General features: G+C 32.7%; 4 protein-coding genes across 6 annotated transcripts in view; 2 read left to right on the top strand and 2 right to left on the bottom strand.

Moving 5' to 3' along the window:
* The window catches only part of LOC115243604 (putative inorganic phosphate cotransporter), a 55,205-nt gene extending 49,493 nt beyond the window's left edge, over positions 1 to 5,712 (top strand). Inside the window, exons 1-3 of one of the 2 annotated variants that reach the window (XM_029820732.1) lie at positions 2,818 to 2,947; positions 3,576 to 5,094; positions 5,336 to 5,712. In XM_029820732.1, coding sequence (XP_029676592.1) covers positions 3,598 to 5,094; positions 5,336 to 5,599 — 1,761 coding nt within the window. In that variant the 5' untranslated portion in view covers positions 2,818 to 2,947; positions 3,576 to 3,597 and the 3' untranslated portion in view covers positions 5,600 to 5,712. Of the gene's footprint in view, positions 1 to 2,817; positions 2,948 to 3,575; positions 5,095 to 5,335 lie in introns of those variants that run through there. The other variant, XM_029820737.1, reaches the window with a different exon arrangement.
* Positions 5,653 to 8,573, bottom strand: LOC115243605 (cyclin-dependent-like kinase 5). Its single transcript, XM_029820738.1, has 7 exons — positions 8,419 to 8,573; positions 8,083 to 8,171; positions 7,615 to 7,808; positions 7,450 to 7,537; positions 7,149 to 7,320; positions 6,703 to 6,914; positions 5,653 to 6,173 (listed from the first exon to the last, which is right to left on the bottom strand). The coding sequence occupies exons 1-7, from the start codon at positions 8,453 to 8,455 to the stop codon at positions 6,066 to 6,068; spliced, it is 900 nt and encodes a 299-aa protein (XP_029676598.1). The 5' UTR covers positions 8,456 to 8,573; the 3' UTR covers positions 5,653 to 6,065.
* Positions 8,574 to 9,603: 1,030 nt separating this feature from the next.
* LOC115243607 lies at positions 9,604 to 11,777 on the top strand. The gene is made up of 4 exons (XM_029820740.1): positions 9,604 to 10,474; positions 10,624 to 10,686; positions 10,768 to 10,881; positions 11,321 to 11,777. Exons 1-4 carry the CDS (start codon positions 10,424 to 10,426, stop codon positions 11,714 to 11,716), a joined length of 624 nt encoding a protein of 207 aa, XP_029676600.1. The 5' UTR covers positions 9,604 to 10,423; the 3' UTR covers positions 11,717 to 11,777.
* Positions 11,778 to 12,197: 420 nt separating this feature from the next.
* On the bottom strand, positions 12,198 to 27,067 carry LOC115243459 (orcokinin peptides-like). Of its 2 annotated transcripts, XM_029820503.1 has the most exons (4): positions 26,816 to 27,065; positions 20,864 to 20,942; positions 15,844 to 15,952; positions 12,198 to 13,771 (listed from the first exon to the last, which is right to left on the bottom strand). In XM_029820503.1, exons 1-4 carry the CDS (start codon positions 26,888 to 26,890, stop codon positions 13,564 to 13,566), a joined length of 471 nt encoding a protein of 156 aa, XP_029676363.1. In that variant the 5' UTR covers positions 26,891 to 27,065; the 3' UTR covers positions 12,198 to 13,563. The 2 variants fall into 2 exon arrangements, with proteins under 2 accessions (XP_029676363.1, XP_029676362.1); XM_029820502.1 differs by lacking the exons at positions 12,198 to 13,771; positions 15,844 to 15,952 and adding an exon at positions 16,720 to 17,532 and having other exon boundaries at positions 26,816 to 27,067.
* Between the last annotated feature and the right edge of the window lie 910 nt (positions 27,068 to 27,977).

Below are 27,977 nucleotides of genomic sequence, written 5' to 3' on the forward strand. Positions count from 1 at the left end.
GAATACTAATTGGTAAACCCAATGGTAAAAGACCTTTGGGTAGACTAAGACGTAGGTGGGAAGATAATGTTAAAATGGATCTGAACGAGATGGGGTACGAGGGTCGCCAATGGAAGGATCTTGCTCGGGATCAGGAGTATTGGCGGGATTTGGTATTTGCGGCAATGAACTTTTGAGTTCCTAACACCATCTAATAATAATAATAATAATATATATATATATATATATATATATATATATATTATTATTATTATTATAAAATACGATATATATGCATTGAGATTTGTATACGAGATAAATTTGAATAGATTTACCACAAATCATACAGAAGAAGAATCTATTGTAGTGTTTCTCTATTGTTACGTTTATCTTCAAGTTAGATAATTTGCGTTTGTAATCTGACAAACTTGTGGCAGCAGTATTAGAGCAAAGATCCCCTCATTGTTCATCCCTTTTTATCGCAACTATAGCCATTTTGTATTGTGCGTATGGCCTGTGAATGAAAAAGGTGTGAAAGAAAGATTCCCATCCTCGTCTGGGAGACTTTACCTCGAATCCAGTTGCGCCGCTAGCATTGACTAGCACAGTGTGTGTATAATACAATAATGGTGTTTATATATGTTGTAGATATTTGTGCACCGTGCGCATAAAAGTCTTATTAGATATATATACATATAAGATATGAATATATATTAGTTATTATTATATAGCATAGATATTTATATATAGCGTTTATGAAGGACGGAAAAAAGATCATTATCTCTCGATTGTACTAAGAAATAGATGTCGTCAAACAAAAAGATTCTGCTTGTATAGTAGAATGCATTTTTTTGTAATCGATAAGTCTCTCTTCCTTAACAGCTGCACAAACAACTTTGACGATGATAGTAAATTTCTTCTGTTTTTGTACAATTTTGGATATATCGAAGCTGTATTTGTTGTAAAATCAATGTTATTGTTGATGACTCGTCGATAAAATACGTAATCGCGCAAAACGAATTCAATCTCCTTAAGCATATCTCGAACAAACACTTTGTTCTATATTAAGTTTTTAAGTTTTGAGAAAGAAAGAATAAGAAGAATGGTCTTATACGTTATACTCGAGATCTTTTTGCTCGTGAGAATGAGTCTGATATGATTAAAAATTGCTTAAAAATTAAAAGAATTATTAAACAATATTTATATCAAGAACATTCATCTGTATTGGCTTATTTATCTTGCGACGTCATTTTGCATAAACTTTGCGTAAAAGCGTTGGAAATAAATTTAGATAGCAACGCATGTTAATTGCAAATAGAGGGAATGATTATCTAATGCAAGTATCCTGTGATTGTTATATTTAAAAAAGTGCCTTCAACAAGTTGTGTTTTCTTTTTCATGCTTAATGTATTGTTAAAAGAAATTTTTGCATTATTCTGACAGAAAACCAAAATATTTGTAAAAATTATTCCAAATATGTTACGAGTATGTAAATTTTCATATAAGCTTGAACAATTAATTGTAAATTACTTTATTGTATTTCTGATATGGCGATAATATGAACAATTAATAATTATAATTGTAAATCGATTTGGAGAAACAGATTCATCAGAAGATTCATACAACAAGGAAGTTACCCAATACTAAAGTATGATAAAATCATTTAATGCAAAATTTTGCAAATTCATATTTTTATACAAATATTTATATATGATGTACATAAAACACAATACGCGATCTTCTAGCGATGTTACAACGTTAAAAATATTTTTATTGTTGGGATTGTAAAATATATATATATAAATATATATATGTGATAATAGAATTGCAAGTAAATAAAATAACATCTAAGATATAGTGATGATAAACTGCTGTTGGCTATTAATATTATTTTGACATATTTTTATTAAATCCTATACTCTTCTTTTATGTAATCGCTACTTTCTTTAACAAAACGTTTGTACCTTTCTAACAAACAATATGTATGTGTTAATGACATGCCAATTTGCACATGTGTGATATACACTAAAATATAAATATATACTTGTGTGTGTGTATATATATATATATATATATATATATATATATATATATATATATATATATATATATATATATATATATATATATATATATATATATATATATATATATATATATATATATATATATATATATATATATATATATATATATATATAAGCGCACATGGAGCATTAAATATTAAAAAGAAAATATAAAAGAATATAATTTTAATAATGATTGGAAACTTTCATTATTATTAATAGGATGAAATTTGCGAAAATGATTTCTACACAGTTTCAGAGGTAGATGGTGCTATAAAGAAAGAAGCTATCATACAGGTATTTTCACATATGTAGCCAATTGATATAAATAATATTTTCCCATCCTATCTTTTGCAATAATTTTCCTCCATTATCTAGTCATCTAATTTTTATCTTTTTAGTTTTGAAAACTTATTCTACATTTTTCTTCAATAAGTTATTCATGAAAATTTAAATTGGAATAATAAATAGAAAATTGGTTTTATATATATAATATATATACATATATATCTGTCACAATTACTTTTAAAATAAAATTTGTTTTTCTCAATACTTATAATATATATTCGTTTAGAGAAAAAGTTTCTTAATATTAAGCCCGTTCTACATTGATCGCATGTCGCCGGTCGCAAGCAAATCGACCAATCACAGTCGATTATTCCGTCGAATATTCGACTGTGATTGGTCGATTTGCTTGCGACTGGCGACATGCGATCAATGTAGAACGGGCTTTATGTGCATCCTTTCGTGCGCAAAATCATATCTCGAATGATACTCTATTTTGACTCGTGTAGTATGTGTCATTAGCTGTCAGCTATGATAATCTAGTATTGCACATCGTATGTATATTTCTTATAATATCCAGCGAAAACGTTAAATTTTGATTAGTGAAATTTATAAATGTAAGTATATGAACATTATGAGAGAAATATTTTCAGTTTATAGAGCTTTGCTTACACACTCGTACGCAATTCTATGTTGTACTATTTTAGGTTAAGTATAGACTTGTAAAAAAGTGATAATGTTCTTTGTTTGTTATTACTCATCGCACAAATTTTTAAAAATATTATTTTGTTTATACGCCTCTGTTAAAGGACTATTATGAAATATAATAATATGTCATTTCAGTAATTATTTTTCTGCGATGCAAATTTATAACCAAGCTAACAACATTTTTCATATCTCTTTTACGTCTTTAGCTTCATATTATTTTTAAAATCCTTATCTTAATTAATACTAATTTTGCCCACAATGTAGGAAAATGGATTCGATTTAAAAACATATTTATTATATCACATATGGAGGAAAAAGATGAAATGCATTTTGAACTTGTTGTTTTATTATTTTGATATTAAAAGAATCTTTTGTGATTAATTTTTATTTTTTTGTTTTTATAATTATTTGAAGTGGACTACATGTCGTTGAATTTTACATGCAAGCGATTGTTGCATTAAAAATCTCATGCTGTATCAAAATAATATTTTTATCGCTTAAAAGTCCTCATTTTTAAGGTGCACACAATTATTGCAGGTCATTCGTTGGGATGTAAATCATGCTGCCAATTCGAACGTTGGTCCATCTCGTCGTGCTCGTCACGGCAGCGAGATGCAGCAACATAACACCTGCCGTGTTTGGTAACGTGTTGGATGGTATGCCGGCAGCGTTCGGCGACTTTAATTCTGATGAGCTGACGGACGTATTTATGCTGCGCGGAAAACCGAATGGCAGTCAGACGGTAGAGATATTCTTGGCGGCTGATCAGGAGCCGTTGTTGCGGCCTGCACCGCATCTGAATTGCTCGTTCAAGGATCATGTGACCAGCGTAGTACCGGGCGACTTTGACGGTGACGTCTTCATGGATATCCTAGTGACGACCTTCAATTTCTCGGAAAAGCTCACTCATGTGCACATACTCTGGGGCGGGAACGGCCAGTTGAACTGTAGCAACATATCGTCTCCACTTATAAAGATGCGCGATCAGCCATTGGCATTGGATTACAATCAAGATATGATAATTGATCTTTTCGGAGTGGACGAACACGGCAACAGGGTATTCTGGGTATTCAATGAGAATAGAACCAGTCCGCGTATCATCAACATGAGTCAGATCGAACCGCCGGAGCCTGTGAGAACACCGCACTCCCATGCTTTTTTGGATTTAAATAATGACTTTCTATCGGATCTCGTGGTAACCACGAAAAAGTCCTTCGAGATATGGTTAGGTATCGAGCAAGGGTTTCAGTTTTCCTACAAAATCGATCTCCCATACAATATTTCGACCGAATTTGGTCAGACTCTCTATCTCGACCTCGAACTAACTGGCAAAATGGCTCTCCTTCTACCACTGTGCTTTAACGAGGCTTGCACCAATTGCACGATAATGATGTACCAGAACCGCTGGCATAATCTCCCAGTGAACTTCCGCGATCCCAGCAACGTGTTGTGGGGTTTCGTGAAGCCGGACGGTCATCGTTACACGGAAACCATTACCCTCCGCGGTGGCGACTTCAATATGGATGGCTATCCGGATCTTTTGGCTACTTTGCAGTCTTCCACCGGAAAACAATCATTCCTGCAGAACGTGGAGTGCAAGAGCTGTGACGGTTTCAATCGTACCTTCGAGATCAAGTGGCAGGCGTTGAATCCGTTCTATAACGAGACCGCGATGGCGGTGTTTTATGACTTTTACCAGGACGGTATTCTGGATGTGATTCTGGTAGAGTTTAACAAGACGAGCAACTCGTATCGCACCGCGGCGTTCAAGAATAGTTTGGACTACGACGCGAATTTTGTTAAGGTGATGGTGCTCACCGGACGCACCAACAGCATGTATCCAATTTCGCCGGGCTCGCTCGGCAAGAAAAAGCGGACCTACGGCACCAATCTGCCGGGACCGTCGATTGCGTACAGAACCACTACTCAGGATGGTAGTCCTCGCAACGCGATTGCCGCACAGTTACCGCAAAGCGCGCATTTCTCACTTAATCTGCCATATACCACCTTTGGTTTAGGAAGAACGCCCAATTTCGTGGATACTCTTACGATAGGGGTACGTGAAAAAACATGGACAATGATTTGATTCTTAAGGCTAATAATATTGATGTGAATTAAAGTTAATCTGAACTTAAATAGATTTTATTTTTTATCTTATAAGTAGAAAAAAAAATTATAATATACATTTAATCGCTAATTTAACATTAATTAACTTCGATTTGCAATTCAATTTCTTAGTAAAAAATCTCGAATAATGTTACAGCGTTCGACAAAAAAAAAAAAAAAATTTTTTTTAGGTTGGCGGTAAATCACGAGAATGGCCACAAATCATTCCCAACTCCCAAATGGTCGTGATACCAAATCCGATTGCCGAACCATCGAGATGGAAGGCTCAACTGTTCGTCACACCTAGCAAATTGATTCTGCTGAGCGCTGCTGCATTAACCGGCACATGCGGCTTGATCACGGCCATTATTCTCGGCTTGTACTGGAAGGAGAGGCGAGAGGATAAAATTGAGAAGTTACAGGAAGCGCATAGGTTCCACTTCGATGCGATGTAGACGATGTGAACACGTATAAAGGGGTAAAGAAGGGGAATCGATAATTAAGACTTATTTAAGATATTGATTTATTGATATAATAATTATTTAATAAATAAACCGCGCTTATATCCTTAATCTCGCGTATATCTTCATACTCATCTTTCCATGACTTTGACAGCAAACCATACATCGTGTCTTTCCTTTTCGTAGAATGTTCACTTTCAATACGAAGATGTTGCTGTCAGATAATAAATTAACGATTTTTATCGATTCTTCCGTATCGTTTTATAAAACAATGAGACACCATCGGTGCCTACTTCTTCTCGCGCGGCAATCACTTCATCTCGAGCGCATATAATATATATATGTATATATATTAACAAACGATCTTTGCCGGTGTGTTTTCTTCTCCATTTTTTGGTCGCTGCGCATCGTATACGCATGTTAATGTCCTCGATCGATCTAAACTAAGAGGGATGATCCGCTATTGGCATCGGTCATTCTTTATGGCAGGGTTCAAATCGTTGAAGTATGGATGCGTCATCGCTTCCTCCGCCGACAGTCGTAGAGCCGGATTACACACCAATAATCTCTGTACATTAATCAGATATAAATATAACATCAATCAAAGACTTGATATAAAAAAGCTTGTAAACGTCATAATTTTGGAAAATTGTTTTTTACAATTTTCCTCAATCTACTTCCTATATATATATATATATATGTGGAAAAACAGTTTTATACTTTCAAAATTTTTACTTTTGTATATTTTCAGTTCTTTTTTTATATCAAGGCTTGATTTGATTGTAGCTTTCTCTTATATTATGTATAAAATAACATAACTAAAAAACTGATCGAAATATTTATACTTCTACAATGTTTCGAATCATCTGCATTCTAGTCTCATTATAGTTTATTTCATATTGCTTTTCGTTCGGTTAAAGATTTGTTATAGATTTATTAGAATTGTTAGATACCACATGGAAAATTTTATTATGTAGTTAACTGTGTGTTGCTCTAATATTTTCTATAAATATTAGAGCTAAATAGAACTGCATTTATATATATCACATTTCTGCTGTAATTCTGTTTTAATAATAAAAATAAACGACGCGATTTACCTGGAGTAAGTCTTTGCCTCTTGAAGTGAGTTTGGGTGTAACCTGTGCCAATCCTTGCGTGGGATGGTACTGTGGGAAGGGTTTATAATCGGGAAGTGTCGTTAAATCTGGCCAGGTTTCCTCGGTCGGTGTGCCTAGCATTTTGAATATTCTTTTCAGTTGGTCATCCACATCCGATCCAGGAAAGAGCGGTCTGCCGGCGTTTGCCAATTCTGCGACATATCGAGACGAAATATATCGATATTTTATTGCATAATATATAGATGAAAGTGTTATTAAAAAAATTAGAAACATGTATTGAAAAAATCTTCATTAATTAGTATATTTTTTGAGAGACAGAGAAATATATTTCTAAACGTTTTTAATGTCATATAAAAAATTGAAAAAAAGTTTCATCAAAAATTGATCTGAACTATTTAGGGAAGGATAAATCGTCGGACGATTACCGGCGAATATGCATCCCGCGCTCCACATGTCAATGGACGTTGTATATAATTTTGCTCCGAAAAGAACATCCGGGGGACGGTACCACAGTGTAACAACTTCCGCTGAGTAACATTTTACAGGAATACCAAACGCCCTTGCTAATCCGAAATCGGCGAGCTTCAACTCCCCGTTCTGCGAACAATTTTCTACTTGTGATCCAATAATTCTCTCAAACAATAAATATAATCTTGTGTGAAGTAATAATTTTTTCTTACAGAAATATATACATAAGAGATATTAAACATAAATATAATTGCATACCTTATTGATGAGTAAGTTTTGTGGTTTGAGATCTCTGTGCAAAACATTTCGGCTATGGCAGAACGCTAGTCCTCTTAGTAATTGGTATCTGAAGGCAAATATAGATTTATAATAATTTTGCTTTAGTGAAATAAATGGATTTTTCAAAAAAATAAAGTGTCTTACAGGAATGATTTAACGATATCCAAATCAATTTCCCCATTTAAACTGTCAAAATACTTTTTGAGATCCTGATCACAGTGCTCAAATACCAAGGTGAGCTTCTTGTCGCTGTGCAGCACGTCATAGAGGCGAACTATATTCTTATGCTTGAGTTCCTTCAGTAGACAGATCTCTCGTAGAGCTGACGACGGTACACCCTTGAGCAACGTAAAGAGCACACGAGCGATAAGACACTAATATCAAGGAGAACTTCGCCGGCCTTCGTTGAAGGGAATTATTTTCGCGACACGAGAGAGCGTCGCCTTATATAAATAAAACACGAGCGATCGATTAATTAAATTAATCGGAACGCCGGTGTCGCGGCAAACAGCAAGTGGGGGACGAGGGGGAGAGATTATGTGTAAAAGAAGAAGAAAAAAAAAAAAAGAAAAAAATACAGAGATACAAATATCGCACAAGCACATCACCTACTTCATCGTCATCGTCCAGTCTCACCCGCTTCAGCGCGACGATTTCGTGTGTCTCGCGATTCTTGGCTTTGAACACGGTGCCATAAGTGCCTGGAAAGAAGAAAAAGCGAGAGTCGTAGTCAGGAGGTGGAGGCGGCGCGGTATTATGTTGTTGTGTTGACAGCACGCAACACAAGGGGAAGGGGGGGGGGCAAGAGGGGAGAGCCCACCGGGCGGCCGCGCGACGCACAGATGCGGGGCAACGATATGACATGACACGCGAGGGCCACGTCGCGACGACGCCCGATGACGCGCACCGCACCGCGTTTCTCACGCGCTCGCAAAATCGAAAGCTCACCTTCTCCTATTTTCTCGAGCTTCTCATACTTTTGCATATTTTTGCTGATACCACGGGCGGAACGCGCACGCACGCACGCACAGTCGCGCACAGTGTTTTTCGCACCACTGCGCGGGCCCGACGGACACTCTGACGCGCAATCATGTCGCCAACCTGAGATCTTATCCCCGAACTAGGCGTTACCAACGGTTGCAGAATTTTTACCCATCAAGTTTCTATAACCATAGAGCTTGTAATAATGAAGAGGTATATTCTGCCTTAGATTCCTGCGTGCCAAGATAATTATAGATAAATAGAAAATTTTTCTTCCTTGCACATATGCATTCGCAATACATGCAGTGCAGTAAAAACTGTATTTATATTTAATATATAAGAATATCTTTTCTTGAAATAAAACTTTGTTAAAATAATATTTGGTAAAATAATATTTTTAATTAATTTTGCATAATAGTATTTTAATCAAATTAAGATAAATTATATTTTTTTAATTTTTGTTAGTATTTTATACGCGATATTGGCCCAATCATCGAAATTAATTTGACATGTAAGGCGCAGAAAATATTCAATATAAATTTATATTACAAAATGTTGAATATTTCGAGACGGTAATAAATTAATTGTCATATGGTATTTGGCTATTGTTTTCGCGTCATATTATTAAGACACGCGGTCATCTTGCTGTCATTCGTGCACAGAAATAGTAGTGCGAGACTATATATATTAGTCTCCGTATATTTTCGAATTCCTTTTCAAAACGCAATCGCGACAAATATCAGAAAACAATTTGCTATGATCATTAAATTTAATGATTAATCAATTTTTGACAACATGTAAAACTGTATCGCGCTGATAGATTTATCGAAACGTATTTCTCGTGATTTATTCATTTATAATTTCAAGTACGAAGCGACAAGAATAAACATTCTAAATTATTATTTTGTTACGATCTTTACCAATAATAATAATTTCTCTAACAATGGAAACAGCTTGGAATCAAATATATATTTCAACTTTACAAAAAAAATTTTTCGTTGATCTAAATTTAATTTGCTGTACGGATTGAGATTGCGCATTGAGAAACGAATTGCAAAATCGAGTGATTAATATAACGAAAGGTCTTGTGTATAATTTATTAATTGTTTAATCAATAACTAATATATATAATTTAAGAAACATATAGTATATTTCGTGTGTATATACATATAACATTATGGTACATAAAATATTTTGGCAACGAATTGTTCTCGGCCTTGATAACGTATAGCGCGCTATTATTTACATGGCACGATCTTGTTATTATTTCGTTCGGCGATATTCGAAACAGTAAAATACAGACATTTAAAGTTAAATATATTTCGATACTTTAAATTTTTCGCCAATTAAATGTAATTTGCTATTCAGATTGAAACCTAATAAAACATAATAAAACTTAAATCCATTAATTATTAATATTTATATTTATTAATATTGATTATTCAATTTTTCACTGTAACTCGTTTTCGATTATCTTCACTCAACTTCAGTTGAATCTGGAATTTTTGGCAGATCATTACACGAGGAAAAGAAAATTTCTGATCCGTCATTTCTTGGTGTTATTTGAATACGATTTTAATATTTAAATCAAGTTTTCATTTAAAATTTCTTTATTGTAATAACAATAATTATGTATCTGATATATCGCTTTTTTACCAGTGTAATTTTTGCGATAATAAATGCGGCTATCGTGTTGTACATGTGTCAACGCGTAAGTTGCAATGATTTTTATATTTACATAAAATTTCTGAAATATAAGAAAATATTATGTATATTATATAATCTTTTATCGAGAGAAGAATTGAGATTTAGATTTACTTTATTTCCAAAAATAAGGAAAGGATGTAATAAAGGAAATATATTTTTTTAAATTGCATATTTTAATTGCAATGGATAAATTTACTTAATAAATTCTTGGTTATATATAGAAAGTATATGTAAATAATGTGACATTTTTCAGTTTTTCCGAGTGATGAGAGCACATTATCAGATTATGGCTGAAGCTGAGAGATTCAATTCGATCGTAATATATATTGCACAAAAGCAAATGATACATTAATTTAATTTACATATTTTTTGATTAGTTCGAATCTTTAGTTTGAATTAAGATTAATAACGTATATTTCAAATAATATTGAAACAATGTTAATAAATAATATTATCAACCGATAGATTTCCGAATCACGCGCGAGCCTCGATTATATTAGCTCGAAGGTATCCCAGGGAATGGATCAGGTACTTTAAATTAAATTATCTGAAGAACACGATTGAAAGAATAGTATGACACAGCAATATTTGCTAAAATTGCTTGTACAGATGAAGGAGGACATCGCCAAAGAATTATCCATTACCGATCATTTAACGAAGCTTAGTTCGAAAATAGGATTGCTGCTGCAACGTTATTCCGAGCTGGAGGAAGGATTGATCGAGGTATAAACGATAAATAGAGATAAATATTTCAGCTTTTCTTTTTAGTTCGAGAAATAAAAAAGAACCTTTCTTAATAATATATAAACTTTAGTAAACTAATCCGATGTCTTGCGATATAATATTACAAAATATCGTAAAACATATATTCCAGAAAAATATTATGAAATTATTAGATGGAAATATATATTATATATAGGCGTATTTCCTCTCTCTCAAATATTTCTTTTCAAAATGTATAAAAATTTTCATATTTTAGCAAAAATATAAAAATGTGAGATATACGCTATTGTTTTATATCAAAACTATCACGAAAAACAAAGAATTGCAATGAAATAAATTCAGAATCCATTCCTCAGCTATTTGAAGACGTCATATATTTAAATTAGCCTATAATCTATATTGTAGCTGATTAGTTAACGATTCTGTTTCTCTTTATCAGCTGGTGCGAATGGATCACAATACCAAGAACGTACGGATCGAGACACCAGCTGACATCAACGAGGAAGTCAAGAGCATTCTCATGACGACGAGGAAGAAACAATCTCAACAGCAGCAGCAGCAACAATCTGACCGTCCGCGAACGCAGAAGAAATTGCGGATATCGACGAATACTTCCATAGGATTAAAGGAACCACATAATCCAATCGCGGGTTCAAAGTTCCTCGCGTCGCAGTCGTATGATATTACCGATCTCTCGAACGTAACAACGTCCGAGAAACAGGAGAGACCGCGTACGCCCGCTTATCCGGAAGTCCAATTGTTGAACGATCCGAGACCGGTGGAAACTTATGCAAAACCCATTGGCTTTCGGCCGCCCTGGAAATGCGAAACTTAAAATGATCATCGGATAAATTTGTTTCGTAATCTTTCGGTTTCTTTTCTTGGTGATTGTCTACGTTTTTAAAAAAAACTCGCAGAAAAAATTATATATGTAAAATAAAATATAAATAAGTAAATAATGTTTTCTATATATTTGGTAAATGCTAGTTTTTAAATTCTTTTAAAAATTTCGAAATTTTATATGTATGTGTGTGTATACAGGAATATGTGATGAAAGAAATAATGATAATTGAAGACAGCATAAAAAGGTTGTAAACATTATAGTTTCACGAAATTATTTTTGAGAAAGCTATCTGACATTGAAAAATACACACGCTATGTTATGTGTATCACATAGAAAGTAACTGTATAAAATCATGAGTTTTATTCTTTTTCTTTCAAAATAAATAAGATGTCACTTATTATTAAGTATTGTTCCTTTTGAAACTTTCTTAACATCAGTAATCTTTTTATGCTACATCTTCAGTTGGTCAGTCATTGATTATCGTTCTCTTTATTTAGATAGCACATTTTTTACAGAGTGACATTATACGAGTAGAGAGGACGAATCGCGTAATACATTTTATATGATATTTAATCGATCAAATTTCGTCAAAGTGACGGCTTTAAATTGTTTTAATTTATGATTGATCGCGAAGAAACATCTTTGCCAGGTCACATGCTTTGGACATAAAGATATTTTGAGTATTTTTTTACGCCATCGAGATTCTTTCTCAAATGAGTTCTCTCAAAGAAGAACAACGTTCCATTACGTTTACATTTCTTAATCACTCCTAAAATTTGAGTATTTATAATTTTGTGCAATATAATTCTGAAATTCACACATTGATTTGAGAATTAGTATATACAATTAATTACACAGTAACAATATATACACGCCGTACATATTAGAATGTAAATTAGTTATTTTTTGCGGCACAGCGTGTGTCAATGAGTCGTCAAAGATTGTAACAGTACAAGTATATATAAGAGCGTCTTTGAAATAAATCCGACTATTTTATTTAACAATTATTTCGGAATCAATAAATGGCGATTAATTTTCTTTGATTCATTCTGAACATTTTTATCTGTCCAGCAAAATCTGTCATAGGTTTAATTAAATAAAATAAGCCCCTTACATTTTTTAATTTTTCGTTTGTTTCGCATATTTTATCTATAAGAGGTATTTTAATACACTAATATGGATATTCTGCTAGCTACAGATTTTATGACAAATATGGACTTGATTAACGAAATTTTTGTGGTAGGCCTTCAATTGTCGCAAGCGTTTAAATTATTTGCTATTAAAAATATCTTAAGAATATACTATGTATTATTCAAAAAAATATATTTTTTTTATAAAAGCTTAGTTAAAATTAATCAAAATACATGAAAGACTTGCGTATTTATTTTTAGAGTTTGCAAAAAACTTAGAATTTTTTAAATATTAGATATTTTGATAACTATAAATACTTTACAATGAAATAATCGCCATTTTTCTGCTAGCTTAGTTTCTGGAATTTGTGGTCGAAAATACACAATCCAGCGATTCTAAACAAGGAAACTAAAAATTATATTGAACGATCTTGCATCAGCTAAAAAATGCCCAATGATCGCGAGAAAAACAATCCCACAAATATTTATATTTCACATCGAGTAAGTTCGTTCTTAAACGTGCGACCATTCAAGGGCAGCAGAAGAGATGATCCTAATTTGCCAAGTCAAATTAATTTTGCCAAAATTTTACAAGTTTAAATTAAACGAGTTCTCTGAAACGCGCGGTTCTTCTCCTTACCCTTTGCCCTTTCCTCGCGTCCTTTCGTCCCGCTATTCTCTCCTCCCGCCTCTTGTATCCTGCGCCAATTAACGTCGCTGCCTGTCCGCAAGATAATTATTGAGCCTCTTGACGAATACGCTCCAACCGGCCCGATCGATCTCGTCGAAGTTCCGTTTGAAGAAGCTGTCGAACGCGGTATCGATCTCGTCGATATTCCTCTTGGAGAAACGATCGAATGCTGATCGGTCGATCTCGTCGAAATTACCTGGCTGTAAGCTTATCGCGCCGAATCGCCTATAATAATGACCATATGATAACATGTTATGTACATTATCTGTGTGAGTAACTTGTTTATTTAAATATTTTACTTTTCAGCTGGATGTAAAATAAGATAGGAACATATAGAAGAAATTTTTTATTTTTTATTTTTTAAAAAAGCAATAAATTTCAGAGCGAGATATGTCTATAAAAAATACAAATTAAATGGAATTTTATCAGAACATACTTTTTAAATCGGAAAAATAAGTTAATAAGTTAAAAGTCAAACATAATTCTATATTTTATTTCTTTTAAGATTTCTTTAAAGATAAAAACTATTATATAATAATAGCGCGTACAAATAATCTCTTGCTGTGAATGCGGCAAGTAGTTACGGTCAAAAATATTCAAACGAGGAGTTATTGCCGGAATTGGTCAGACATGACGAAGGAAATATCGACTCGCAGTCAGCCGCGAGAATCGAGATATGATCGTTACTGACGCATAATTCTCTTTTATTTTTTTTTTCTTTCAGCGAGATCGGACGAATGTAATTGAATACCTGCAATGGTATTCTGATATCAGGAATTTGTAAAAACGTTGGCATTAAACGAAAGGGCGATAGTTAGTACAAAAATTTTATCGGAATACTGTCTAAAATAAAAATGGTTCGAAAAATTGAAAAGAGAAAAAACTTTGATACAATTGTGTAGCGATAGATATATATTTTGGAGGCCAAAAGTGTTATTCAATATCGGAGAAACTACGAATAATGGAATCAGTTTCTTTTTTAAATTTTTCTTTTTTCGTCGTTGAATAAAACTTTTGTTATCGCGAAAAGAATTGTAAACAATACGCATTTCACCTCTTATTTTAACGTTTCACTTTTTTTGTTAGATCAGGTAATGTAATCGAATATTTAGAGCAGCATTCGTTGTCTAGCGCTTATATAAACTTGAGTGGAAAGGCAATGATCAAGTTCGCGTTTGTGGTAGAGTTGCCGACAGAAACGCGATCACAAAAAGCGAATGTATCAAATTTGACAAGGAAATTGAGCCCCTTGCGTGTGACCCTTTAATAAAACGACACGTGGCACTTTTACTGTCGGGGCAGGTAGAGAAATATATAGAAAAGTGACGAGAGATCGCGAGGGGAGGAATAAAATGTGGCAAGTTGTATGTATATATATCGAACACAACTGGCAATATGATGGTTGTTTTATTTCGTCGAGAATAATCTCGATCAAGTGGGGAGAAATCGCGCTGCAGTTCCCTTGAAAAAGAAAAATGTGGAAATAAAAATAACATTTACACGCGTGAAATACAAAACTCAGAAAAAATATTTTTATTCAACGAACCACTGAAGAAACAAACTCAAAGGTGCTCTATCTCATTCTACATAGAAAAAATTAGGCGTCTCTCTGCAAGAGAAATCAAATGTTTTTTTTATGTGCAGCATATTTATGTACTAATGTTAATAAAAGTGCGCATATTAAATCGAGTCCATATTAATCCGCGATTCTAATTTTGAATTAAAACTTTTGTTTAATTGATCGCGCAAATTATAATTAAATCTGCTTATATTCTGCTTAAATAGTTTTATTTCGAGTTATCTGCTCGATTTTTCAAATTTGTTCCTTTGGCAATTCTTGGAACCAATTTTCGATTAGAATATTCCAATCGTTGTCCGTAAGAATATTAACGTAGACGTAGACAAACGCGGGCGGAAAGAAAGATTAACAAATTACATAATTTTGGTTAAAGAAAAATTAATACACATAACTAATTTTTTTAAAGAAACTTATATATATAATCCTTCAATAATGCATTTTCTACAAAAAAAAAAAAAAAAAACCAAAAAATTATATATTACAGATTTAATTTAGAACATCTTTATTTTATCAGATATTCCTGAAATATATCCTGAGATAAATCCTTAAATATTTTACAGTCCAATATTTAATAAATCGCCGAACAGATTAAAAATTTGTTTGATGGAAGCTTCATTTAACTTTCAGTTAAGTGAAAGCTTTCACTAAGCTTTCACTTAAATAAACTCTCATTTTATCATTAGATATCGTGTATGCGAATCAATAAATAACATCTTACCTGAGAGGTACGTATCTCTTGTTTTCACCAAAGGTTGCCCCAGATAGCGAATCCAACCCTCGACGTGTCTGCCGCAGTAGATGACCATCTAAATTGCGGTTGCCTGCATCTTGAACATTTTAAAAAACTGTACTAGATTTGCGTTGATTTTAATGTGGGAGACTGGATAATATTACAAGAATGAACATCAAACAATCGGATTGAAAAGAGTATAAATACGCCCGTAAAGATTAGAATTTTATTACTCTTCCTGCTGTATATTTGATAAAACAAAAAAAAAAAAAACAATAAAATATACAATGTCAATATTCGAATATTTGTTCATCTGTAAAGCAATTAGTCAGTCCATTCGATGATTATTATAACTAAGTAATATACTCGTCACGCATTTGTGGATCAAATGTGTGTATCGCAATGTAATCTATTTAAAATTGAGTTTTTTTAAAGTAACTCGTATAATTAATATTTTCAGAGAAAAAATAGCTCTCTTTTAAACTTTGCATCTTTTCTAATAACGTATTATGAAACATACATATTTTCGAATTCAATTTCTATTTAAGAAAATAATTTTAAAATCTTCAAAATATATAATATATATATATATAAAATTAATGTATCTTGTTTCTATAAAATATGTATATGTATATACAAAAAGAGAGAGAGAGAAAGAAAGAAATATAATAGAAAATGTAATGGAAAAAATAATTTAATTAAAATGAAGATAAAAAATATATTAAGCGACAAAAAGTAAAAAATAAAATTGTGAATTAAATTCGTTTTATATTTTCTAAATTTAACTTCTCAATTTATTATTATTTTATGTGATTTGTTTAAATTTTTAATTATACCAAAATAAAGAGAGAGGGAGAGCATGTCCTTTGTATGCGTATTTATTGAATATGATTAATTGATTCCAATTTCTTACATAAAGTATACATAATTCTTGAACAATTAGGAAACAGAAATAATGTCGTAAAGAATAAATTTAGTCATCTCTCGCATTTACGATCATTTTTAAGCCATTAAATAAATTCTTCCTCTTCATCTTCTATAGATTTTTTTGGATTTAGTTCAATGAGCTAAACCAATGCCTGCTTCCCACAAGATTTCCACCGTCGATTTGCTCAATGTTTTTCAAGCGATTGTTGCTCCTGGCTCGATCCAAACTCCGCGCTAATTGCAGCTGTCTCGAGACTGCTGCAACGCGCTGTGCAACGGACTGATCAACGCGCCGTCTTGCTTCTGCACTCGAGGAATCAACGTTTCTAACCAGATTTCCACCGCCGATTTGATCCAGATTCCTCACAAGATGTCCACCGCCAATATGATCAAGATTCCTCGCGAGCGATGCACCTCGGCTCTGGTCCAAACTCCTCAGAAGATGTCCGCCACCAATCTGATCCAGATTTCTCACAAGATGTCCACCACCGATTTGATCGAGATTTCTCACTTGGTGCCCATCATCAATATGGTCTAATTGTTCATTCTCTTGATTGGCATTTGGAAAATTAAAGATTTCATCAATAGCAACTCTATCTCGGATTGCATCGAGTAATCGTTCATCACTGACAGAATGTTGAGCCAAGCGATTTGTTAATTCATTTATTAAAAGTCTGAGTTGTCTGTCAGTATCTCTCACACGATATTCGTCGTACTGATCCAAGTTTCGTTTCGTTGCCTGATTCGTTCCTATAATAATGAAATAATAAAATTAATATAATTCTCCATCGGGTATCAAAACCAATATTATTTTGGTGAATGCAATACTGAATACTAAAATATTCATACTACGCTGTTAATTACACCGCGATCTTCAATACTACATATGCATATTATACTAAATAAATACAAAGGAAGAATAATATAGAGGGTATTTCTCTAAATTTTGTATCAAAATATGAATTCACCAAAATAACATGTTATTGATTTCAATTCTCGTTTTACATTTATTCGCGATATCAATTTACAATCGTGATTCATGCAATTATATGTCATGCGTTATAAATTAATGCCTGAAGAGCTATGGATGTATTGAAAATTAAAAATATTGTTTGAATATGATAAATACATGCAAAATTATCACATTAATTAATGTAACCATTTGACGATTAACAATCAATGTTTCAAAATGTTTGTTAGAAACAATACATTTTCCTCAATTTTCTTATCGCGCGATGCTGTGCTATTTTATACGATAATACATGCACACGAGTTATGCGTGCCATTAAAATCGTCGAAGAACCGCGCGTATGGGGCGAACTTTATCGTGCAGCAGGAGTTTGAGTAAAAGTTACGGGAGACCTAAGTGCGAAAGCATGCGAGGCAAACATTGTCGTGGCATGCGCGAAGATAGGTGACATTAACGGATTTTCATGCCTAAACTGCTATTACACGCTTACCTTCGGCACCGGCTCGTCGACGATGTTATCAATAATCCGCGTGTATGTCATTTCGTACGTGACAATTTTCTGCGCGCTTGACACTCACACGCGAATCTCTTTCCGTCGCGTGATTTATACTGATCGCAAATCTCCCACGCCTATCAATGATCAGATTCGATTCTAGTTTATATAAACTTTTGGTCTGATTTTTCTTGAATTGTCAGACACGCGTATTTTACATAGATGTGTGTGATTAATATAAAAATATAATGAATGATAAATGGGCATATATGTTAAAGCGAAAATACCAGGGTCGGAAGGGTCGAAATGACAATGTGAATAAATGATGCGTGAATTATTAAGTTAGGAGTATAAGACCGTCGATCGTATCAATGTTTCATTGCTGCGAGCTCGTTTATACGTATACCAAATATTAATATAATTCTCAAGCACTAGACCGGCCGAAGGAAAGGGAAGACGCTTTATTATTATTTAATGAACACGTATCTCATCAGTCGAGTAAGGATATTTGTGTCGTACAATGATCTTACAGAAAATCGACTTAAAAGTAATTTGTGTACGAATCAATATTCTACATATTTAATACTCCCAATATCTATTTCTGATCTATTACTAAGAAAATGTTTCTGTATATATAAATTACTCTTTTTTTTTGCAAGAAAATTTTCAGAAATTAATTATAGATATCGTATGTTATTATTTTGCTAAAATATCGACGTCAATGTTGTTTGTTCATGTATTTTTTAAATTAATAAAGTTTAAGCTAATTGAAATGGATACGAACGGCCAATTTAATTATTGTGTTTCTCATGTTTTGTTTTTCCTAGTAAATGTAGATATCTTGCAGAATCACTTTATGTTTGAATTGTAATGCTTTATAATCGAACCATAAAATGCAATCAGGGGGTGCATCGTGATAATCACGTCATAAAACCACGTTTCAATGACATTTTCTATCTATCAGATAGCCTTTGGTGCGTTCAAACGCTCTACAATTTATTATTTATTTAATCTTGATAATCCGATTTCACAACAAGACAATGATTAGTCAACATAACATAATGCATTCTATGATCGGATATCCTATCGACCATATGAAATAAAACTGCGTTGTTCATGAATAACCCCAATCGTGGAAGAAATTTGAATTTTACAGCATTTAATCTTATTAGAAATGTTAGAAGGAAATTTATATTCTATGTACATATCAGTTTCTTTCCCTTTATTTCTCTTTCTTCCTTAAAAAGCTTTAACTTTTAACAAAATTTCTTTATTTCTCTTTTTTTCACGGAAAGCATTGTAAATCTAGAAATATGCAGTTTCCAAGTATATATATATATATATAATTTTTATGTCTTCTCTGTATAATTATATATCTGCGAAACAAAATATACGACGTTCGGTAAAATGGAAAAATTCCTTTCTTTCTTCTTTTTTTCTTCTTCTAATATTTTCTTTCCACAATAGTATTACATTTGTCTTGATATTAATGTGTAATTACTTAATACTAACTTCAATTCACTCTATAATTTTGTGATATGATCAAGCTATTTCAGGCAATATGTTAACATAATCGTTCGACACTCCTTTACTAATTAATTAAAGTATATAATGTAAACATTGATATGGGTAATATATATCAGACTGATATTAAATATATCAGACGATCTTAATACACAATTCCGTTCATAGATCGCATAGTATAAAAATGATACATCAAAGGGCAAAGGATCACTCTTTACGTATAGTAGCCTCGATGCGGTATCGATCACGCACTGTTTTTTTCCCCGGTACAATACATAATTCACTATAATTAGCCGATGCGTATACTCGTCAGTATGTATATTTAATATATATTCAATATGTTTGAAATGAAAGTAAAAAAATTAATAACAGTAACGAATTACTAACGCATCAATCGCGTGTACTTGCAAAAAGTTCATGACGATAAAACGTTTTTCTCTGAAAGCAGGATGACCAGTGTTTTTCGGCTTTATTCGTGTCTGCTGATGTCCGTCGCGTGATAACGCAAACGGATTTTAGACGGTATTTATTTATGTATTTATTATTTATTGTATTGACCAAAAGCAGAGAGAAAGAGAGGAGCTGTATCTGATTTGTACAACTGTATATTATATGGTACAAAAATTATTCTACGACACATTTAAAATGCAGATATTTGCAAATATTTATCTTTATCTCTATATATTTTATTTCAAATATTGTCGTTGATTTTATTTATAAATTCAATCTTCTAATGAAAAGAATAAAGAAACTATTATCTATGTATATATTAAAGACAAATACACGCGCGAATAAAGATTAAAGAAATTTGGCTGACATAATCAAAAAATTTAAAAATTGATTTTAGAAAACGGAAATCCGATAAAAGACATTGATTAAAAATAGTACTCGTAATAGTAAATTATCAATATATATATATCTTTTACTTGATTTAAAAGATATATCCATTTTAATAACCTTGCAATGTTGGTTTCAGAAAGCTACTTTGATATTTTGAAAAATAAAATTTGCTGTATGTTTTTCTATCTTTAGACATTTTCTCTTGTCTCTCCCTAATGAGCAAGTCAATTGTTTTTTTTTTGTCTTATACTCACTGCGATTTTCCAAGTATCTTGCTACAACTGCCAGATCCGGGGATACATATGCGTCTTGTTGCAGCGCGTTCGATACACCCTGTAATCAGAAAATGAGCAAAACTTTTTAATTATAGCCACAAGCATCTTGTTCTTGTTACTAATACAACTATGTATTGTTTGAAAATTATTATATTTTATTTTATGTACATCAACATTCATTAAATGTAAAAATGGCACAACAGGATTATATAATTTAACTTTATTATTAATATTAAAAACATCAGGAAATCAGATAAATAGAAATCACATGGGAGAGAAATTTCACATGAACGTAGTATCAATAAAAAAAAAATAAAATTTTGAGGATTTTGATTTATATAAATTATATAAATAATAGATGTTCTATATTTCTGTATGATTATTAATATCATTAGTATCGCTATAATTATCATGTAATAAACATGTATAAAATTGTATGTTTAAAATCACGAATAATTTTTTATGCGCCTGTCGTGTGTCTCTTAAAATATATTTGTGTTGCGGCGGAAAGAAGTATATCTATCTATTTATCTTTTTAGTTAACAATTGCAAAATTTATCGCATCATATATCGTTATTCGAATGTCGCGAGTTTACAATATCTCTATATAAGCTTGATGTATTTAGATCGAAAGCATAGGATTATTTATTCGCCGCAAAAAACGCAATTATTCATTCCGATATATATATTTAAGTATTTGTCCGACATCGATAAAATTGAACGAGCAATATACATAATATTGGGCGAAAAAAGAGAAAATTGACTTGCGTGCATGCATAATGCAAAACTGATCGCGTGAAGAATTACCGACCACGTGCTAAGTCCGTTCTTGGCGTGTCGACGGCACGTGCTCGTCGTCTTTTTCGCGATATCTTATCGAGCTTGCAACGAGGTTGCAACGAGGGTTGCATTATGCTAATTACAATTTCGTTCGTCGCTTCGGTACTCGGTTTTATTTCTCCGCAGATCGAACCTTCCTCGCGACAGATGTATATTATAAATTTCTGATATCATTTTCTAGTTTCGCTTAAATTAAAAATACATCATGATGGTCGATATTGTACGGTCGCGTACATTCGCCGAATGCTAACTCCCCGACTTTCATATTATTTTTTTATGCATTTTTTCGCAGTTGTTGATAACATTTCTCTTTCATATTTTTCACCTCTTTGTATTTGTTTGAGTTTATTTTATTCACAAGTGGAGTTTAAAAATTGAATTTTGTTACAGTGGAGAGATAGAAGCAATCCATTTATAAGATATCTTGAAAAGAAAGGAAATCCTTTTTTTTCTGTTGAAAATCATGTGTTAATTAAATATATAGGTTTTGCAAAAACTTCCATTATTTAGAATATCTTTTAAAAGTTATATAATTTATCATTGTATGTTTTATTTAATATTAATACCGTCCTTTGCAAGACTTGAAGCAATAGTTAATCCTTTAGATCAACCTTGAATGCATCCTGCTACCTACATTTATAGATCGATATATTACTGCTATGGCTTGTCATTATACCATTTACTTGACTCGCATGAGCAATTACGAGCGTTAAAGTTGACATTGTATCGAAGGTATTCGTCTTTGTTCGATGAATCGCCTGCTTTTTTTATTTCGATGGAAAAGAGTTTTTCCATTCTCCGAATTTATCGATTATTCACGACCTTAACATTTGACAAAACTGAAAGCCATGCGTTACACGAGCATTGATGTGTATATTTTCTCCTCTCCCTCTCTTTTTGAAACACGACGCATTTTAGCGGTTCAATTGAATTTTATGAAAAAGCTTTTTTGTACTCACTTCAAGGTCTTCCGCAGCAGCTGCATATCGATAGGGATAGAAAATGAGGTTTCACATGCATCATAAAGTGCGCCGAAGGATAGAAAATTTTACGGATTTAATTTCCCTCTTAAAACCTCGAACGCCGACGGTGACGGCGTAACTTCGATCGACCCCCCGATGGAATCGCGTTTTTCATCACGCACCGTTACTTACAACGCGAGATATATAGTAACTGGCGAGTTGCAGTTCATAGTTGAACAGGTTAATGAAGTTTTGACCTATTTTAAATAAGTAACGAGGGAGAGCAATCAACGAGAAATTAAATGCTTTCTAGAAATAGCGCGCTGTCGTATCAATCTTATTTAAGTACAACAATCGTGAAACAAAGATTGCGAAGGTTTTCGTATAGAATAAAGAACGTTGATAAAAATTTACATTTTTCGAGAAAAAGTCTATTTCTACTAAGTATACAAGAAAACTGCAACTGTAAACTTTATGAGAAATATGATATCGTTATTATGTATTAATATTGGAATATTAAATTATATATCATCGGGGAAATACTTCAGAAATTATGTAAATTTAGGAGAACAGGCCGTATGTGCGTATACAAAGCGTAAAAAAAGATTGTAACTGCAAACTTCATGAAAAATATGATATCGTCATATATATATGTTATGTATATAATATTTATGTCATGTATATCCAAAAAAATTAAAAAGTCTTAGAAGTTATATAAATCTAAAAGAAAGATATACATGCATAGATATATACATGTATATATATGTTAAGTATTTTAATAATAATAATTAAATAAACTAATGAACATAAATATAGTGCGTATATAAACATACATACACGCACACACATTCTCCTTCTCGAAAAGATTATTAAATTTTATTTATTTCTTCTTTTGCCTAAAAAAATTTATACTTCTTAGTTTAATAAATCATGAAAATTCATATTTTGTTGTATAATAAATCTACTTATAACGTATACAAAAGCAAAGCAAAACTATAACTGTATTTTTGCATAATTATTTTTCTGGTTAAAAAATTAACAATTATATATAACTATATTTTAAGAAAAATTACACAAAGTTACATAAATATCTATTATTTATTTTTGTATAAATCCGTATGAATTCCATTGTGTGCGTATATGTAGAATTGCGATTATCTCCTTTTACAGTGTCACATTGCTCAACTATAAAAATGCAAAAGGGAGACGCGATTTCTGTTTATGAAAAACTGGAGATTACGAGAACATATAATACATATATCGATATTCTGGCGCACACATGCGCCATCATTTTACAAGGCGAATCCAAATATCATCCCAGGTGCATATCGCGTGGCTGCCTCATGGGCACCATTAGTATGCATGGGAAAACTTTTGCGTGCAGAAACGCATATCACGCGGGCCGTGACATATATTGTACATCGTCCAATCTTTAACCCGTTCAGGGAATTTGCGGTTGCGAAGCTTCGTCTCGCGAGCATCTCTCCGTCTCTGGTGTAGTTGGCTATCGCGAATGTTCTTGCAAATTACAATCTCGCGTGTACGCCCCGCGTACTTGCTTTAAGTTTTTGCATTAGAGACAGCCGATGGTATCGTCGGGTGAAATATGTAGAAAAAAGAGAGAAAACTATACGACATTTTATAAAACAGAGAAATATATTATTCTCTCGATGTCGCCCCAAAGAATTTTCTCTCGCTCTCTGGTCAGATTCAACTTGACTTCTCCTCGCTAGAGATAAATGTCACGGAAGCTAAAGTAAAAATAAATTCTTGCTACGACAAGATTCGAACGATAGTAATGTGAAGCTAAAGTCAAAAGCTATTTTTTGAGAAAGTACGCGGATTACATTAAAGTTATAATCTTATATATTTATCCGAAAATATAGTGATTTATGTCAGTGAAAATCAACTAAACAAGTGATTATTAGAAAATATATTATTTATACATTTTTTTTTTAAAGAATAAAGTATGATTAAAATAGTTTTGAGTTTTATTTTTGCATACTCTCCCTATTTTTATGATCGATCTTCGCTTATTCCACTTCGCGGCGGCTCGGAAGTGCGGTGATTTCATTTTTCGCTTTTATCGAGAGACGCTACCGAGATTACTTCAATCTGCGGAAGTGCGAAATGAGAGTGGCAAAGTGCAGCTTTCTCCGATATGTCGCGACTTCACGGCTCATCCCCGACCGGAGATCAGGAACGAGGCGAGAATCATTGAACGCAGTAATTTCGCGTGGATAATGTCGCGGGAAAAGGTCATGACACGAGAATAGCATACGCGAGGGAAGACTATTTGGAATAGCTACTTAAGATGAGCGTACTTCGTCAAGAGGCGGTCCAGATCCGGATGCAACAAGTTGCGAACGCAACGAGGCGCATCGCGCTCCCGGCATTATCAGCGACAAGAGTAAAAAGCACAAGAGACGAGAGACAAACGTCCAAGTTCTCTCCCGGAGGGGTTCGACGGGTAGGATTAATATAAAGCGCGGGACTACATAGGTAGATCTACGAAGCGGAGGCGGGATCGCTCCCGTAATTACACCGTGTAAATTTGTGCTTCTCTCTATTACGCGCGTTCCTCATAAAAAGAAAAAGTTTCTCGCAAAAAATTCCGATCTCCTTTTTTTTTGCAAAACACTTTTTTATTTAATTGCGCGGCTATTGCCTTTTGCCGGATATTAAATATTGCTGTCATGCGTAGATAATCCGTACTAAATTGATATTTTGAAGTAATATGATCGTAATCATCTTTTACGAGAATAATTTAATACTCTCTATAATTTGATACTCTTGTGCAGTTATTATATACAGTCAGTTTATGTATAATCATAGCGTTAGTATAATAATAATTTAATTTTTATTAATATTAAGTAGAATTATTATTTGAATTTTTGAACACGATAATATAACAACTTTTTTATAATCTTAAAACAATAATGTCGATACATTTCGGACAGTTAATTTCATCATGTTCAAAGCTATGTACTGTGTCACGCGTTTTATCATTCAATTATGTTCGCTATAACGTGACGAGATTAATTACATACCGGTGGCGCGTAATGTCAAACACAATTCAATCTCGTTTGCGTATAATACGCAATTGTCGAAATCAGCAAACAAACAGCTATTCCGATGTAATGTTCATTCATGTTATTACTCGCAATTATGATTTGCAGCGTGAATACGCGCCTGTTGCATGCGCTTGCTGCAAATTAAAGCATACCGATGAATCTCACATCTTCCAATTTAATTACCGTATTAAAAGTAATAAATTTATCTTCAACGTAAATTTACAATTTTTCGTATAACAATGATAAAATTTAAAAAAAAAATACATTTACATTTAGAATAAATTGCCTTTAACTGTGTGTGTGTGTGAAAAAACTTTGACTTTCATAAAATAATTTTAAAACGCAATGGGGATTGCTATAATTACAATAGTATTTATACAGATAAAAGTTATTAATGTGCAAATTCTCACATATTTAGTTTTTGAATTTATGACATTGTTTATCATTAAATCGTTGTTAGCGAGAAAATACAATATTATTATATTCATGGTCTGTTTATTTTTCCCTTGATTTATTTATTATGCATGCATGTATCGAATTGCTATTGCGCAATTGAGAAAATGTCGCGCAGATTTTTAGTTAAAAAAAATTTAGTTTAAAAAATCCATCAATATATACGCGCAAAATATTCAACTGATATTTCTAACGCAAATCTCTTTACGTTACATGAAATATTATTCTTACATGTGCTATTTATATTCTGTTTTGTATGATAAAATGAATTAACTCTTCACATCTGAAAACCCAATTACGCTTAAAATCTCTGCACGACGCTTTTTATTCAATGCTTTCATGAAAAATTTTCAAGTCTATAGATATGCTCTCAAACAAATTTCTCTCAATTTTATTTGACGAGAGGTTTAATTAATAATAAAACCATATTAAAAGAAAACATCTTTCAGCTTAGCCATGAAATAACGTGAAATCCGTTAAACGTATAAAATGCTAGATTCTGACAATTAAATATTTAAAGATTTTATTTCACAGAGAGTCGAATAAAAAATGCAATTAAAATTACGTGACGCTGACAGAAATAAATAAGGGGTGTATTTTACCTGAACGGGCCCGGCCGTAACCGCGTAAGCGGCCACACCGATGAAAACGATCGCGATCGATGAGGAAACCGCCATCACGCCGCGTTGTCTGGTATAGGATGCCTCTGGTGCCAAAACGGATGCCGAATGACTGGTTCTCCAGAGGAAAATCGTGATCTATCGCTTGGTATCCTCCGTAACCCGTGGATGCTCACGTCGTGAAAAACGCGTGGAGTGCCCCGAGTCTCGTGCTTCCATGAAATATATAGAGGGCTGCGTTCCCCTCCTGTTTAGGAAGGGGCGCAAATGTCGCGCAGACGCGAGCACGCACTTCGACAGCGATTAGACACGTCTTTATTTCTATTTTATGCGAAAGACGATTATATGTGAAATTATAACGAATTAACAGACGAGACTATTTCGAATAAATAAATACTAAATAAGTTTAGTATTTTCAGCAACGTAGATATACGAAATAAACTGCGTATCATTTTCCTCGCGATGAAGATGCGATGATATAAAATAAAAATCTTCTTAATTATGGCAAGTTTAATATATCCTGCATTTAATAAATTATATTTTTTTCAAATGCATCAGTTTTGTAAAAATTTTCTTTATATCTATCTCTCTTCGGTTTTTTTTTCAATTTTCAAGAATAAAGCGACAATCCAACTTTATAAAATTATTCTAGTATTAAAAAAATAATTGCTATTACAATGTTTCGTTTTCCTAAAAAAAAAAAAAAAAAGCCGATAACCATCTCCAATAACCATCTCGATAAAAACTATTTTTTAGACGGTGATGAAAAACTTTTGGTCGAAAATTTTGTCACATAAACTGATAAGAAAGTTTTAAAAAATTTGTCTCTCTAAGAATATAAGGATGTATCCGATAAGATGGCGAGCTTAATTATTTTACTATCAATCTAGAGAAGGATATAATAACACTTTAATAAACTTGTCAGCTTGAGGAAGAAAGCTTCTTCATCACATCGTCGTATCCCGATAATGTTAAAGTTATACGTTTTAAACTGTTCAGAGGAGTAAATAATTAATAATCGTTTATCAAACTTGACGTATTTTCTGATCATTAGTAATTCTCGTCAAATGAAGTATTTTTCGATAACGCATCAATTAATGTCAAACTCCGACGTCAAAACGGCGTTTAGAAGACTTGAGAAGGA

The sequence above is a fragment of the Formica exsecta genome, unplaced genomic scaffold (genome assembly GCF_003651465.1).
Source record: "Formica exsecta isolate Colony F162 unplaced genomic scaffold, ASM365146v1 scaffold72, whole genome shotgun sequence".
In the NCBI taxonomy this organism is placed as follows: Eukaryota; Metazoa; Arthropoda; class Insecta; order Hymenoptera; family Formicidae; genus Formica; species Formica exsecta.